Source organism: Hydra vulgaris, chromosome 12 (genome assembly GCF_038396675.1).
Source record: "Hydra vulgaris chromosome 12, alternate assembly HydraT2T_AEP".
NCBI lineage: Eukaryota > Metazoa > Cnidaria > Hydrozoa > Anthoathecata > Hydridae > Hydra > Hydra vulgaris.
Genome location: NC_088931.1, coordinates 60,010,803 through 60,028,129, shown reverse-complemented (window position 1 = coordinate 60,028,129; position 17,327 = coordinate 60,010,803). Strand labels below are relative to the sequence as shown.

Here is a 17,327-nt window from a genome sequence, read left to right as displayed (position 1 = left end):
AGATTTTTTTTTTTAAACATATTTGCTTCCAACAAGGCTGCAAGCAACCACTAATTAGAGTTTAAAGTCATTGGAAGAGAGAAGATGAAGATTGTAGAGCAAGCTAATGATTGACAGACAACTTAAAAGATTGCAAATTATATGAATCAGGAAAGCAAGGTTAAGGAAGCGAATTCCAAAGAACTGATGTTCGAGGAAAAAAACTAGACAAATAAGAGTTTTGGAGCACAGGAACAGTTAGAGAAAAAAGATGAGACTTAATTGAATGATGAGTAAAACGAGAATGAATTTTAGTAGATGGCACATGAGGCATTAGCTATTTAGAGCAGTGTCCATTATAGTATTTGTAGTAAAAAAAAAAGAGAAGCAACATTACAACGATGTGATAGTGGTTGGAGGTTGGCTGCAAGAGCAGATTCAACTATGTTTACAATGCGTTTTTGCAACTTGTCTAAAAGAGAAAGGGCATCATTATCAAGCTCTAATATCCCCTCCAAGCAATCAGAGTGTTGGGTTCTAATCATGACAAGAATAAATGGTAGTATCATCAGCGTACAATGCCACTTTAGATGTGAGAATATCTGGAAGATGGTTAATGTAAATTAAAAAGAGTATAGGGCAATGGATTGAACCTTAAGGAACCCCCGAAGTTACAGAATAAAAAAAAGAGTGCTGTCTATTGAGAACAACTTTTATACTACAATTGGAAAGGAAGGATTCGATAAGCTTAAAGATGTTACCAGATACTCCGTAAGAAAAAAGCTTATGGAGAAAACCAGTATGCCAAACTTTATCAAAAGCTTTAGAAATGTCAAGGGCAATGGCCTTAACCTCTCCACCTCTATCTAATGCACGATAAAACCTATCGGTTGTTACTGTTAGCAAATCAGCTGTAGAATGAGAAGATCAACACCCATATTGGTGATCAGAAAGTAAGTTATTAGATTCAAGATGAGAGATTAAGTGTTTGTTAATTAAAGACTCAAAAACCTTGCTCATGATAGGAAGATGACTAATAGGACAGTAGTTAGACAAATCAGATCATTCTCTAGAATTTTTGAAAATAGGGATAACAGATGCTTTTCAGCAGGCTTGAAAACAAGACTCTGATAAGCACTTGTTAAATAGTTTTGAAAGTATAGATGACAGCTCAGAAAAGCACTTCTGCAAGACTATAACAGGTATGTTGTCTGGGCCACAAGCTGTAGAAGAGTCTAAGCAGGAAATCATTTTAGATACAGAAGCTAGAGTGATACAAATGTCAACCAATGGATCAACCTGTTTGACGGCTAAATCAGGTAGAACGCAACTAGTGGAATCAAGAGATGATATTGATGAAAAATTCTTAGTAAACAATTCAGCTTTGTCTTTAGGTGAGGTGACAAAGTCTGAACCATACAAGAGAGATAAATTTTTGCACATTTTTTCATCTTATGTCTCCATGTAATTAAAGTATTTAACTTATATAATAAATATTATGTCTGATTTTTTATGAGTATATGTATATGTATTTGTATATGTAATTGGGTTGCGGTTGTGATTTTTACTCATGAGTTTTGTTATTCTATTTGCTTGTATAAATGATATTTTTGTAAATATATATGCCATTTTTGTTTCTTTTTAATTTCAAAAAATATATATTTTGTTTCAAAAATATATATATTTTGTTTCTTTTCAATTTCAAAAATATATTTAATTTTAAATTTCACTTATTTTTATTGATGTTTTTTCAATTTTTTTTTGCTCATATAGTATAGTCTGTGTTTTAATTAATTCTGAATCATTCTGCATCCTAATGGATATGTTTTATATTTGATTAAATTTTTATATATGTATCACAAAGTGTTCTTAATGATTCGGTCCATTGCCCCTGTCTTTAGAACCTTACAGTCTGCCTGTGAGTTTTAAAGTATACACCTTTTTTTTTTGGTTGTTGCAACTCTTCTGCACTTGGTTTAACTTTAAAAGTGTAAATTAATTTAAAATTATTTTAGTCAAAACTTCAGTGCACTTAAAAAAATCCAACAGGTTTCATCACATTGAAAATTTATCTTATCAATTACTGGTAGACTGATATCCAAATGAATTCAATTGCTCAAACATGGTGGAAAGTAATGCTGGTGTAAGTAAACATGGTGGAAAGTAATGAACTGTATGCAACTGCTTACGCATGGTGGATCATAATAGTGAAAGTATGGAGTTCATAGCTGCAATGGTGATGCTAAGTTCAGCAGAAAAAAATATCAAACATGACAATAGTAAAAGTATCAGTAAAGGTAACAATTTCTAAATACTTAAGAACTTTAAAGACAATGCAGATAAAAATGGTATAGTGAAAAAAAACTCTTCAACAGGACCTAAACCATATGCTTACAGAATACCAGTTTAATACTCTAACCAATTTTGCTATATATGTATATATATAGCATAACTGGTTACAGACAAAATGGTTTTAAACAAACATTGAAAATATTATAAAATAATCTTCCAATAAAAAAACAACTAGTAAATCAAAAAAAAATTCTTTTTTCAAATCCATGCTTTATGCAAGCAGAATTCTATTGGGCCTAGAAATTCTTTTTTTGTTATCTTTTGTAGAAGGAAAAATTACTGTTTTTTTTTTTTTTAAAAATTTAAAAATTACTGTTTTTACTAAATTTTTCTTTTTTAACTTAATAACTTAAGATTTATTAACTTAATAACTTAAAACAATAGGTTTTTAACTTAATAACTTGAGACTTATTACTTAATAACTTAAAACAATAGGTTTTGAATCGCTGCACTTTAGTGTCTTCGAAACTGCGAATAACTTGCAAATCAATGATTTTTGTGACGTAATACGCAATTCATATCAAATAAATAAAATGTATGGGGAAATACAATTTAAATTTTTGTTAACTTAATTAACTTTTTTTGGTCAAATTTTTCCATTTCCTTGTATTGTCATCGAAAATGATTAAGTGTGCAAAATTTGAGCAAAATTGGTTGAGAAAAAAAGCTTTCAAAAATTGATTTCAAATTTTGTGGCACACAAACATATATAGAAAGTAACCTTATATAAAGCATGGAAAAAAAAGATTTACATGAGAAAGAAAAAGTTTAAAGTTTTTAGCATTTGAATTAATTGTTTTAAAACTGAACTTTAAAAAATATTTAAATAAAAATATTAAAAAACTTTTTTACTAAATGGTATTATTTATTTTTATTTTTTCTTAACTTTTATGGTTTTGATCATTTGTCATATTTTTCATATTCCATTTTATGGTATATGAAAAATATGACAAATGAAAAAACGCACAAGACAGTTTTATCTTTTCAATCTATACCTAATGTTCTTTTGAGTTTTACCTTTCTTTTTTTTTTGTAAATCCAGACATTTTTCATTGATTTGATAAACGTTTTTTTGTTTGTTTACTATTTCATTGATACAGTAGTTCTAAAAGAAAAACTTTAAAGGATTAACATTTGATACAATAATACCATGAGAAAAACTTAAAATGATTTAGCTTAGAATAATTTAGCTTAAATAATGAAACTAATACTTTTTTTTTTAATTTACCCTTTTAATAAATTTGCTAAATTTTTTTTCCTATAATATCAATAAACAAAATTAGTAACCTTCTTGATTGTTGTGGCCCCTCTGGAGCTTTGATAACTCTGATAAAGCTTAAATTATATAAATTTTGATCAACTCTATAACGAATCCTTTATGGTATTATGTTATAAACTATAAAAAGATTTATTGTTAGCAAAATATTTTTCAATCATTATGTTCAAAAGATAAATAAAATAATATTTAGAACTTGAAAAATGTGAATCAAATCAATCAAAACACATGTTGCATCATTCGTTTTAGTTCACACCAAGTCAGACATTGCTAGTTAATGAACTAAAAATTTAACTATGAATAATTTTGATCACGTAATACCACCGCTTTTGTTGGAGCTAATAATCTTAAACCTACAGCAACCAAATGCAACAAATACTGTTTCTTTACTTCAATTTAAGTAATTAATATGTTAAATTACTGCATTTGAGTAACTCTGCATTCTGCTAAGCCATTAACAACTTTGAATTGGATTAATTTATATTGTGTGTGTAAATTATTTCCATTTGCTCGATTGAACTCAAAGAATTACTCAAACAAGTCTAGCATTTTGAAGTAATTTATTGTGAACATTTGTTTTGGGGGTTTCTTAAAGTCTTTTTTTCCTACATAAGTAACACTGTATAAGAGATATGACAGAGATATAAGAGATATGACAGAGATATAAGAGACAATTTTTTCTCTTAAGCTGAAGCATTATCATCAAAAAACCAAAAATCAACAAGGCAAACGACAAAAGCAGTAGATGGTGTTTCAAGCAACTTATTTGTTTAAATATTGTGATACTGGATATTTAGAGCAAAATGAGATCACTGCTTAGTTTTTCAATTTCACCATCCATTGATATTGAAAATAAAGATTAAATAATCTGAAGTCAAAATTCTTTGAGTTTTTTAATGTTGTTTAATTATTTCATGAATGCTAAATACTTTTTTGAGCATAATTTTAGATAAATGGTGATGACATGCTGAGCTCGGCATGTTATCACCATATATTTTGTCTAAATACAAGTATCAGAAGCCAAATTTCTCTTCCAAAACCAATAAAATCTATAATTTTTCAGCCCTGGTGCTGGTTTCAGCATTTTTTGGTGCAAACATGTTAATGGTTAACATGTAACCCAGTGCAACATGTTTCATGTCCTGCTGCCTTGTGGGATTTGCTTTCTAAGCAAAGGCTGGAAATAGATTGCTTCCTGTCATCAGTACTATTTAAAATGGGTCATGCCTATAGTAATATATATATATATATATATATATATATATATATATATATATATATATATATATATATATATATATATACATATATATATATATATATATATATATATATATATATATACACATATTTATTTATTTAAAATGAATAAAAACAACTTTTGATGGAACTCTGAGTTTCATGCCCTTCGGCAATCGTGAGCCATTGTGAATTTCATCACTTAAAAACCGTTTAAAAAATTACCAATTAAAATTACAGTGGAACGAGTACTGACGTTACAACAACAAAACAAAACAAAAACAAAAAGATGTCAAAGGTATTTAGTCCCCGGTGTCAAATAAGGATAGTAAAAATTTCTTTGAATGCCGGCACTTTGATATTATTTCATATCTTTTATTAAGTAAGTTTTCTCCTTTATACGATAATATATGAAATTTCTTGCGGAGACAAAAATTACAAAGTTTTGATGCTAGGTTGTAGGGCTTGCATCGGGCTATTATTTTCCATGTAACAACAGGTTTTATATTTTTCGATTTTAGCTTCCATATTTCTTTGGAAAGTTCAGTGTCATTTTTATATTTGGGTGCATTGAAAGATTTAAGATGGTTGGCATATTATTAATTTAAAAGTGGTTTCACTTATACCGAAATAAACTTTGTTTTTGAATTGAGAATGTGCAGAACTTACAGTGGGTTGGTATACAATATTGCTAGAAAGACATTGGTTATTTAATGGACAAACTTTTTTATCTACGCAGTTACATTTTTTTGATGTTTCATTTTTATGGCTTTGTAAAATTTTGTTGTTATGTGCATTTATTAGAGACTTGACATTAGGCATGCAACTATAGCTAACCTTAATATAGTTTCGATTAAAAATTTTATGAAGTCTGTGTCCTACTGGAAAGTGTTGGTCAATTAAAGCTAAGAAGCGATTTTCAATTTTAGTTTCAACATTTTTGCTAAACAGGGGGTTGTACCATATAATTTTACGTTTGCGATGTCTTTTTTGGTTATTGTTTATTTGCGGTTGGTAGGTGAGTTTTGAATTGTATCCTGATTTACGTAAAGCCTCTTCATACGGAAAAATGGAATTATTGAACACAGTTTCATTTACTGCCATAGTCGATAATCTTAACTCAATATTGCAAGGAATTTCTTTTATTATATTAGGTGAATGGTTTGAATCAGAATGAACATGAATAAGTTGGTTATTAGGTTTACAATATGGTTGATAAGAACTGTCAATCAGGTTCAATGTTACATCAAGGTAATTGACAATTTTAATACTACATTGGATGGAGATAAGTAGGTTGTTACTTTTAAAAATATGCGTGAAATGCTTTTTGATTTTTTCCATTTGTTGGCCGCTTCTGTTTTCAAAAATAGCAAGTCCGTTGTCACGATACAAGCCAAAATTATTTTTATCGTAATGTTTAGAGAGCTGAAACAATATAAAAATATCGACTAATTCGCAAACTTCAGCTCCATCAAGTGCTCCCATTGTGACATCAAATAATCCGCCTCTTTTCTTTATCCAAGCTTCATCATTTTTAAAAATTAAAGATTTTCTTGCATGATATATTAATTTTTTATCGTCATCATTTATAACAACATGTTGTTCGGCAAAACTAACTGCATTAGTAAGAGTGTTTTCACTAATAGATGGGTAAAAATCATTTATATTAAAAATAATAAATTTGCAAAGGTGTTTATTTTCGATTTTTTTAAACCAATCTATAACAAATTGGGTGCTTTGCCATTGATTTAACTGTAGTTTATTTTTTAATTCGTGAATAATTTTAGATAAATTAACTTTACTAATTCTTCCTACCTTGTTTTTTGAAGGATTTAAAAGGCAAACTGAAGGGTTGTTAATAAAATTATCCTTATGGTCTTTCAAAGTAAAAAAGCAGCCGGACGATCCATCTATTTCAATATTTTTATACACTTCATGGTGGATTAAAAGGTTTTTTTCTTCCTTATTTATTTGATCTTTTAGTTCTGGCATCGATTTTTTGTTGAAAATCTTTGCCAGAACTAAAAGATCAAATAAATAAAGAAGAATATATACTCTTGTGCATTTAAGATTTCTTCTTAAACGCACAAGAGTATATATATATATATATATATATATATATATATATATATATATATATATATATATATATATATATATATATATATATAGATAGATAGATAGATAGATAGATAGATAGATAGATAGATATATATATATATATATATATATATATGTATATAATATGTATATATATATATATTTGTGTGTGTCTTTTATATAATTTGAGGTGCCTTAGTTACTGTTTTAGCTTACCTGTAATCTATTTTATATGTATATTTGTGTTCTGTCTAAACCTATGGCGCGGTGTTCACTCACCCCTAAGTTGCTATCTGTATGTTTGTGTTCTGTCTGTTTATGTTTATATGTATGTTTGTGTTCTGTCTGAACCTCTTGCATAGTGTTTACTCACTCATAAATTACTTTATGTATGAATGTGTTCTGTTTAAATGTTTATATCTGTTTTGATACAGTGTGAGCTCATTAACTAACTAGACACTCCAACTATTAAACTTACGCTCACCCTTATCTCTAGTATTTTGTTGGGTGCAATATTTTTCCTAATGCATTTCCAAAATATCATGCTCAATGCTTTAAGGTGCTGTTTGCAGGAAGTAGCTCCTTTTAATTATTCCAGGTCAGGTCAGATTCAGGATCATCACAATCATCCTGCTAATGGTATTATTCAACTCAGTACTGCCTGCACCATGCCCTGCTGCCTAGTAGAGTGTGATTTTTCAAGCAAAGGCTAGGAGAAAGGCTTTGAGACTCTTGGTTGAGTAAAAGCTAAAGATGGTGTCTTGATAAAAATACTCATCTTGGGCAGATGTTAACTGCCTCCACCGTAAATTCCCTTGCCTTGGGACTTTTAGTTGAGTAAAGGCTAGAGGTCGTGTCTCAGTAAAAATACTCATCTTGGGGAAATGTTAACTACATCCAGCTACTGTCTTGTAGAAAGCCTTCTAGGCAAAGACTTTAGGGGTAAGCAGAATAATTATGTTGACCAGCCCTGAACCCCTTCTTCATCTATTAGGCTGGCATAGAGGTAAACTTGTGTTAAATTGTTTCCTGCCTAGGATGATGAATGCTGGGTGTCTTTGACTTTTCTCATAGGTTTTTGCTTGTGCCTCCTTGATAGTAGCTATGCAACTCTTCCTGTCATCTCCTAACGAGGGTACAGCTTTAAAACTCAGTTTAATGGTTCTGAGGCCAGCTAATAGTAAGGTTTCCCGAACTCTGAGGTAGCTCTCAAAGAGGCTTATTTCATCAACAGCTGCAAATTATTAGAGTATTAACAGTACCATGTTGCACATGGATGGTGTCCCTGTTAATACATTTGTGCGCATTGTCGAGGCCACATAAGAAGCCCTATGTTATGACTGAGGATTAATTAACAGGACTGAGAAAATTGCATAGCTCATTGCTTGGAAGGCCATGCTCTATCTATGAATGAGTCAAGCTCTCTTTAAACTTAAATATGCCAAAAGTAAAACAAAATATTAAACATAAAAAACCATCCCAATTACTATAATTTAAAATATAGTTACCTAAATAACATATAATTTCTGATCAAATTGACCTTACTCTTTACCCCTCTGCCAATATTGTTGTTATTGGTGACTCTAATGCTCATCACACTGTATGGCTTGGCTCTAACACCACTGACCCTGCTGACACTAAAGCCTATAACTTCTGTTTTTCTCAATCTCTTACTCAGATATTTAACTTTGTGACTCGTTTTCTTGACAACTCTTATCATTTACCTTCACTCCTTGATTTATGTCTGGTCTCTGATTCTAACTTGCCTTCAGTTTCTCCTTTTTCTTTGTGACTGTTTGTGTGAGCTGATGTCTTTTCCCTCTCAGCTGAAAAATGCACCTACTATGTAACCTACTGGATTCAGGCAGGAATGGATACTTTTGTTTCTTCTCGTAGGTTCTAAGTCAAGCCTCATTCTACTCCATGGTTATTACCCTCTTGTGCAGCTGTTATATCTAATCGTAATCATTTTTTTCATCTTTTTGAAAAGAACAAATCTCTTGAGAACAAACAGCTATTTATGATTGCAAGAAATCGATGTAAAAAAGTGCTGTCAGATGCTAAGCTCCATTATTTATTGAAGTTAGGATTCAGATACTTTTGGAAAATCTTCAACAGCATTGTTAACAAGGGTAGGTTTAACATTCCACCTTTCATTAATGGAACTGATCTTATTACCTCTCCCAAGGATAACCAAAGTAATAAGGCAGAACCATCGGCAAATAGTTCTACCCTTATTACCTCTCCCAATTTTTCTTCTAATTTAACTCTTGAATCTTATTGCCATTCTCTTACTTCTGTTCCAATGAAACATGTTAATTCATTGTTAGACATTCAAATCACTCCAGCTTCCGTTGCTAAAGTCAAATCTTGATTAAATTCTTCTAAAGCTTGTGGTCCAGACAACATTCCTGTCATAGTCTTACAAAATTGTTCTCCAGAACTCTCTTCAATCCTGTCTAAACTCCCTGCCTGCTGAAAAATGGCATCTGTTGTTCCATTTTTCAAAAACTCCAGTAAACATTCTGACTTCTCCAATTATTGTCCGATCAGTCTTCTTTCTGTTATTAGCATGGTCTTTAATAAACAATTTTCTCACATTTCATCTTGTGCTGTCAGATGCTAAGCACTATTATTCTCAGTTCACTAAATCTCGTACTTTATCTCAAAAGTTAGGCTTCAGAGACTTTTGGAAAATCTTAAACAGCGTTGATAACAAAGGAAGGTCTAACATTCCATCTCTAATTCATGGGACTAATCTTATTGCCTCGCCCAAGGATAAGGCTGAACTAATTGCAAAGAACTTCTCTTCTAATTTGACTCTTGAATCTTTTTGGCCATTCTCTTCCTTCCATTCCAATTAAACAGGTTAACCCATTGTTAGACATTCAAATCACTCCAGCTTCCGTTGCTAAAGTCATATCTCGATTAAACTCTTCTTCGGCTTGTGTTCCAGATAACATTCCTGTCACAGTCTTACAAAATTGTTCTCCAAAACTCTCTTCAATTTTCTCTAAACTATTTAATAAGTGCTTGACTGAGTTTGACCTGTTTTTGATCCTCTCACTCTACGGCTGCCTCGCTAACTGATGTGACTGAACGATTTTATAGTGCATTAAATTAAGGCAGAGAGGCTAGGACTATTGCTCTTGACATATCTAAAGCTTTCAACAAAGTTTGTCTTCTCCATAAGCTTGTTTCATATAGCGTATCTGGAAAAGTTTTTCAGATTATCAAATCATTTCTTTCTAACCACTTTATCAAAGTCATCCTCGAAAGCCAATACACTTCTTCATTTCCAGTAACTTCTGGGGTACCTCAAAGTTCTATCATTGGTCCTGTTTTGTTTCTTATCTACATTCTTGACAACCTTACATCTAAAGTAGCTCTTTTTGCTGACAACTCAACTTTATACTCCTGTCTTGACAAAAACTCTTTTTGATCACTTAAAATAGGCAGCCAATCTTGAATCTGGTCTCACTTCTGTAACTGATTGGGGCTGACAGTGGCTTATAAAGTTTAACTCCAACAAAACTCAGTTATTTACTGCAAACAACTATCGCAGTACTGTTGACATTCCTATATTAATGAATGGCAACCCTCTCACTTAGTCCTCTTCTTTACATCTTCTTGGGTTATTGTTTACTAATGACCTTTCATGGAAACCATATATACAATAGATTGCTAAAGTAGCACCTGCTAAGGTTGCCTCTCTTTATCGTGCTTGCCATTTTCTCTCTCCTGATTCCATTCTCTACCTCTACCAATCTCTTATTTGTCCCTGTATGGAATACTGTTGTCATATTTGGGCTGGTACTTCTAATGATGCTCTTTCTCTTCTTGAAAAGGTCCAAAAACGCATTGTAAACGTAGTTGGACCTGGTCTATCTGCTAAACTTGAACCTCTTTTCCATCGTCATAAAATTGCATCTATTTCTCTTTTCTACAAATATTATCATGGCCACTGCTCAAAAGAGCTTTCATCTCTAGTTCCATCAACCAAAACTCATTCTCGCTTGACTATCTGTCCCTGCAAGCTCCAAAAACTTTTATTCGTCTAGTTTTATTCCCCACACTTCAACCCTTTGGAACTCTCTTCCACTTCATGTTTTCCTAATTGCAATTGCGGACATTATAAAAAATACTTTCATTAATAAAAAAAGGATTACTTTATGACGTGTTATTTCACAAATTTATAAATATAATGAAAAAAATTGAAATATAATATAGCAATAACATTTGCTAAAAAATATAACTATTTTTGTACCAAAAGGTGAAAAATAAAGTTTTAAATTTAAATATAATAGTTCAGTAAACTAAAGATTGACAGGTCTGCACAAGATTTACTAAGTAAACTAAAGATTTACAGACCTGTAAATCTTTACTTTACTGAACTATTACATTTAAATTAAAAAGTTTTTTTTTTTTAGTACAAAAGAGATAATACTTTTTAGCAAATGTTTTATCTATATTTTATTTTCTACTTTTTAGTCTGTACAATGCAAATTATTTTTAAGTAATATAATGGTATTTAACAATGCAAATTATTGTTAAGTAGCATTGTTATTAAACAGTGGTTCAGATGAGCACAGAATAGGACTTACTTGCAGAAATCAAGATTACAAATGAATACTCTTTGATAATTTATTAATGCATCAAACAGATTTGATCCAACAGTATTGTTATTTTGATTGTCATTAAGATTTTCGAATAACTGGGGATCGTCACATGATATTGCATATGCATGGTCAAAGATGAGGAAGTCATTTTTAATTACAGTTAGGTTGTTAACAAGTAAGTAAGCATTATTATTTAATTAAATATTTCTAAATTATATAATTAAATAATATATAATTAAATATATCTGCTTCAAGCATGACTTTGTTGTAAACGTTAGAGTTCCATTGTGAATATGGTAACAATTTTGATATTTAAGCATATTTTCCAAAGTCATTACAGTACATTACTTTCCTGCATATTCTACATTAAAAATTGTTTCATTTCCTAGATTGTAAGATGCTCTGCTAAGTCTATTAAAATTGCTTATTGGTAAAAATGCTCTCTTTTTTTTGACATTCTTGACTACTTTGTTAATATCAATTTTGACTGTTTCAGAAACATTTGTCACATCACAGTAAAATGAATTGTTTGCAATGAGCCATTTCAGTGCAGCATTCAATTTTTTATTGAAACAGTAAATTCTCTGGTAACATTGATATTTTCTAGCATTTCTGTGACCACAACGACTGATGAGTCACTTCAAATAAGTTACACCGTTCATAAGGAAAATGTTTCTCTTGCTTGTAATGAGTTTTGGCTGCTTTTTTTTTTAAATAGTTTCACAAGCTTTATTTAATCTTGCCTTTATTTACATTTGTGTGTTTTCTGTATTTTTTATTTTGTATTCTTATTATATTTATTTATAGTTTTGTTAGTTTATTTTATGTTGTTTGTTTGTATTGTTTGTACATAAATTCATAACACAGAGGTGGTTAAGACAACAAAACATGCCATCTGAACCACCTGTGTATAAAATATAGCAAAAACAGCATATTTACAACATTTTATTTTCTACTTTTTAGTCTTTATAAGGAGTTGCAGTATTTATGGGTATTTGTTGTTATTGTTATGTACCATTGCTGTTGCTATGTCTTCATATTATTATTAAACAGTGGTTCAGATGACAAGAAATAAAATGAAGAGTTGGGATTAAGTTTCCTAGTAGCAAGCAACATTGGTGCAATATTAGTACAATATTTATCTTTTTATGGGCTAAATATTGTTAACAATAAATCACCAATATAAAATGTCACATTCTGATATATATAGACGATTTATAAACTGCAATATAATGCCAACATAATTTTTATAAACTGCAATATAATGCCAACATAATTTTTATAAACTGCAATATAATGCCAACATAATTTTCATAAGCTGCAATATAATGCCAACACTATCGTTTGTGCTGCAAAAGTTATTACACACACAGCACTATGTGAACATATTGATGACGTGGACAAGTTTGTGGACAAGTTACTTGATGAAAAGTTAAATGAAAGAAAAGATTATAAAAATATATAAATTTTATTTTTACTTTTTAAAAAAGAAAATTCAATTAATAAATTTTTAACATTAGTGTTAAACAATTTTAACTAAACGCAGTGTAGTGCTGACAGGATACTTAATGCAAAAACTAAATATTACTCTTTTAAAAATTATAAATAAAATAATGACAAGTTAGAAAAGTTTAAATAAATATCCTGTAATTTCTCCATTATAGATAATCAATATCAATTATCAATAGTTACAAAAATTAATTAATAATTGTAGATAAAAATTATTTTATAATTAAAATGTTTATACAAAGAAAGTCAAACCTGTCTTGAACCCAAAACAACTAATTTAACACGATTAGCATATGGTGATTTCTGAACTTCATGAACAAATTGTGATAGCTGGGAATGCGTTCGACTGCAATAAAATATCTTTGGAAAAAATTTTGAAATTTAAAATTTTAAAACTTTGAAAAATTTTATTATTTAATTTTATTACTTGATTCAATTTTTTAACTTAATTATTTGATCGAATCAAAATATCTATACATAAATATAAAATTATTATATATTTATAAATATCTTTAAATATTATATATCTTTAATAAAAACCTTTGTGCAGTGCTCTTCTTCAATAATATCTTGTTCATCATCTGAACTAAAATATTTATCATAGTGTGAATAAGCACATGAATATAATATTGTGTAAAAATGATATTCATGTGCTAAATAAAAAAAATTATTAAATGCACAATTTAAACATAAATAAAAAATAATTTTTACATTAAATCAACTGTATCCTCATCGCTACAGTAATCCAGAATTAAGTCTTCGTCATCTTCTTTATTACTATCTTCATCGTTAATAATTTCTTTAATACTACTTGTTGTTAAATTATTATTAAGTTCATTCTCAAGAGATGGACAATTTTCTCTCTGTTAAAGGTTGATAAAAAAAAGAGAATTCAATATTAAAAAAAAAAATTAAACCTTAAGTAGTCATTAAAAAAATTTTTTCTCATTCTGTGTTTTGATCATTATTTATTCTCTCTCTCTCTCTCTCTCTCTCTCTCTCTCTCTCTCTCTCTCTCTCTCTCTCTCTCTCTCTCTCTCTCTCTCTCTCTCTCTCTCTCTATATATATATATATATATATATATATATATATATATATATATATATATATATATATATATATATATATATATTAGGGTAGGTCGATTTTACCTATTTTTTTTAATTTTAAGTTGCGTAATCTTGCAGTTACTGTGTCTAGGTTAAAAATGAGGTTTTGCCAGATCTCAAGTACCCTGGTTTAAAAATGGCTTGCGGATTTACATTTCAAGTCTTAATTTTGGACTAGTTTTGTTAAATTTTTAATTTAAATGTTGAAATATTTTATTATAAGTCTATTAATCTCATTAAAAAATATCTTATTTTGAATTTATGAAGTAACCAATAAACAATTTCTTAAAAAGCGCAATTGTTTTAAGAAGCCAAGAAATTTTCACTAAATTTTTTACAAGCATTTAAATTTAAATTTTGCAAATCTTTTTTGTATTTAAAAGTATTATACCTTGTTTGTATTTAAAAGTTGGTTTTAAAATCAAATATAAAGTATTTAAAAGTAGGTTTAAAAAAAAATCGCAAATTAAAGAAATCTTTAAATATATTATATATATATATATATATATATATATATATATATATATATATATATATATATATATATATATATATATATATATATATATATATATATATATATATATATATATATATGTATATCTAAAATACTTATACTTATTATATTTAGATTAATATTTTTTTTTATATTAAATAATTTTTGTTTTGCAATTTTTTGAAGGAACTAATGGATTTACTTAATTTAGTCTGAGGAACTAATGGTTTTACTCAATTCCTGAATGAAAAAATGAGAGGGCCATGGGCCCCCAAATTTTTTCAAAAGGGTTTTATTTCTTTATTTTAGCAAAACAGATTTTTAATGGTAAGTTTTGATATTTTAGGTTTTTTTGGTGCTTTCACCCCCACTAAAAAGTGCTACTTTTTAGTGGGGGTGTAAAGTTGTACTTAAATACAGTTAACATATATAATTAGTCCACGAGAAATGCCAAAAGTATAGGGTACAATTACTCGAATGAAAAGTGAAAAAAAATATTGTGGTGGTCCATGTGAATTATCAATAACAGATCCAAGCACTTTTTTATATGACAGGTTATTCAATATTATTACTATCTTGTTCATATAAATCCTAATGCAGTATCGTATTAGTGACTCAGCAAATTAGCAATAACAAAAAAATCAATTTGGACTACAGTAAACCCATGTTTACCTCTTAAAACGGACAAATCTATTAATAGGAAAGTAAAAGATCTTCTCATACTTGTTAAGGATATTAATCGCAAGCACAGAAAAGCAAGCACTAAAAGAAATCTTGATGCAAACTTGGACAAACTTTTTTATATTTCTGCATGTTCCTGTAGTGACAGAAAAGCTTCATGTAATAAAGTAAATTGTATAGAAGAACATATTGTATGCCTTTGCTCTCAAAGAAATAAAGTACCTCTTGACGACATAGCTTATCTTTGTGATCAGAGGAAAAAAATTGGTTCAAAAAGTACATATCAATTTTCTTCCGTTAATAGATTTTCTGTTAAAAGAATTCAAAGATTTGATAAAGAATGAAAAAAAATATCTCATAAGCTAGTTGATGAAGATGAATCCCTCATACCACACATAAACTTAATTGAAGTGATTTAACCATTACGGAGGTAAATATTTTATAAATACATGAAAAATTTGTAGCAGATTTTTTTTAGGATGAAGGTGAATGGAAAACAATAAATAATCCTTTTGGAAAATACAACTTGGTTAAACTTCTAAGATTTGCAATGGAACTAGTCAGAAACGACTGTTCGTCAAACATAGGTGCAGCCCTTGCAAATGCTTTACTACATGACAAAATATCTCCTGAAAAACGATGTTGATATAAAAGATATTTAGATTGACAAATGCAAAGTAGATAGGGCCAAGTCAAAAGTAAAAATCGTTAGTGAAGATGATGAACAAAAAAAAACAGTTAATTTGTCTTGGGGTTGATAGCAAGCTCGATCAGATAACTAAAACAAATAAAGTAATAAACTCACCTCAAGGAGAAGTACAAAAGAAATGCATTAAACCTGAACATCACCTCACATTTACTTATGAAGATGGAGGATCAAGTGGAAATTATTTGATTCTAAGAAAGATTTCTGTCACTGGGGCTACAAGCTTAGCTCTTGCTACCGAAACGTTCAGTGTTTTACAAGAACATAACAGTTTGAAAAACATACAATCTGTTCTTCTTGATAACACTGCTACCAATACTGGACCAATAAGTGGCTTAGTGGTAAAACTAGAAGAGTTTTTAAAAAGAAAACTACATCTTATCGAACTTCCGTTACGAGCTCTTTTTGTGAAACTTGATATTGACACAACCGGGCCAAAAAGCTTTAGTGGTCTACTTGGCAAAAGATGTGCTGAAAATATTCAGGATAGAAATCAAGTTTTGTTTGAATGTATTGAAAGCCCATTGTAGATAGATATATTCAAGAAGAAATACTAACAAACCTTTGTTGCGATCAAAGCTTTTATTTGAATATTGCAAAGGAATAGGTATTGGTAAAGTTTCTGATAAATGGGCTGCCTACAAAATTTGACTGCTTAACCAAGATGGTTAACACTAGCTATTCGCCTTCTTTGTTTGTATATTTTATTGTTCAGGTTTATGCTCCAGCGTGGAAAATCTTCAAAATTTCACTAATCCCCACGCCTTGTTTTTTCTACTATTACTAGAATAAATAATCTCCCCTTTGATGATGTTAAAAAAAGATAATGACAGCAATATACGAAACATTGGTTTTCAAATCTTACTGAGCAAATTCAATATATGATTGACAATGTTGAACCTGAAATCCCCGACTTTCAATCTCACTCCCAGAGTGCTGAGCGAGCGGTAAAACTTGTGTTGGAAGCATCCCAATATGTCTACGGATTCAAGAATCAACACAGCTACATTTTAACTAAACTACTTAGCAAGAAGATGCGTAAACCACATGTTTCGAAAGGGCATTATTCCCACTCCTATGATGATATTTTTTAATTGAAAATGTTTTCCTAAATATATATAACCATGTTCAAAATGTTTTAAATTGTAAAAATGTTTATTTTGATATTCTTATGTAAATATAAGAATAAAAGTTTCACTATTTAAATCTTCTAGTTAATAAGTTGTTATAAAATTAGCTTTATTGTTATAAATTATTATA

The 17,327-nt window shown here is 29.4% G+C and overlaps 1 protein-coding gene across 1 annotated transcript in view; it reads right to left on the bottom strand.

Annotated features, from left to right (window-relative positions):
• Positions 1-17,327, bottom strand: part of LOC100198206 (ATP-dependent DNA helicase DDX11) — a 53,782-nt gene that overhangs the window by 30,695 nt on the left and 5,760 nt on the right. Inside the window, exons 6-9 of the mRNA XM_065813932.1 lie at positions 13,786-13,937; positions 13,615-13,660; positions 13,327-13,434; positions 3,349-3,436 (exon numbers count right to left, since the gene is read on the bottom strand). Of these exons, the coding sequence (XP_065670004.1) occupies positions 3,349-3,436; positions 13,327-13,434; positions 13,615-13,660; positions 13,786-13,937 (394 nt within the window). The remainder of the gene's footprint in view (positions 1-3,348; positions 3,437-13,326; positions 13,435-13,614; positions 13,661-13,785; positions 13,938-17,327) is intronic.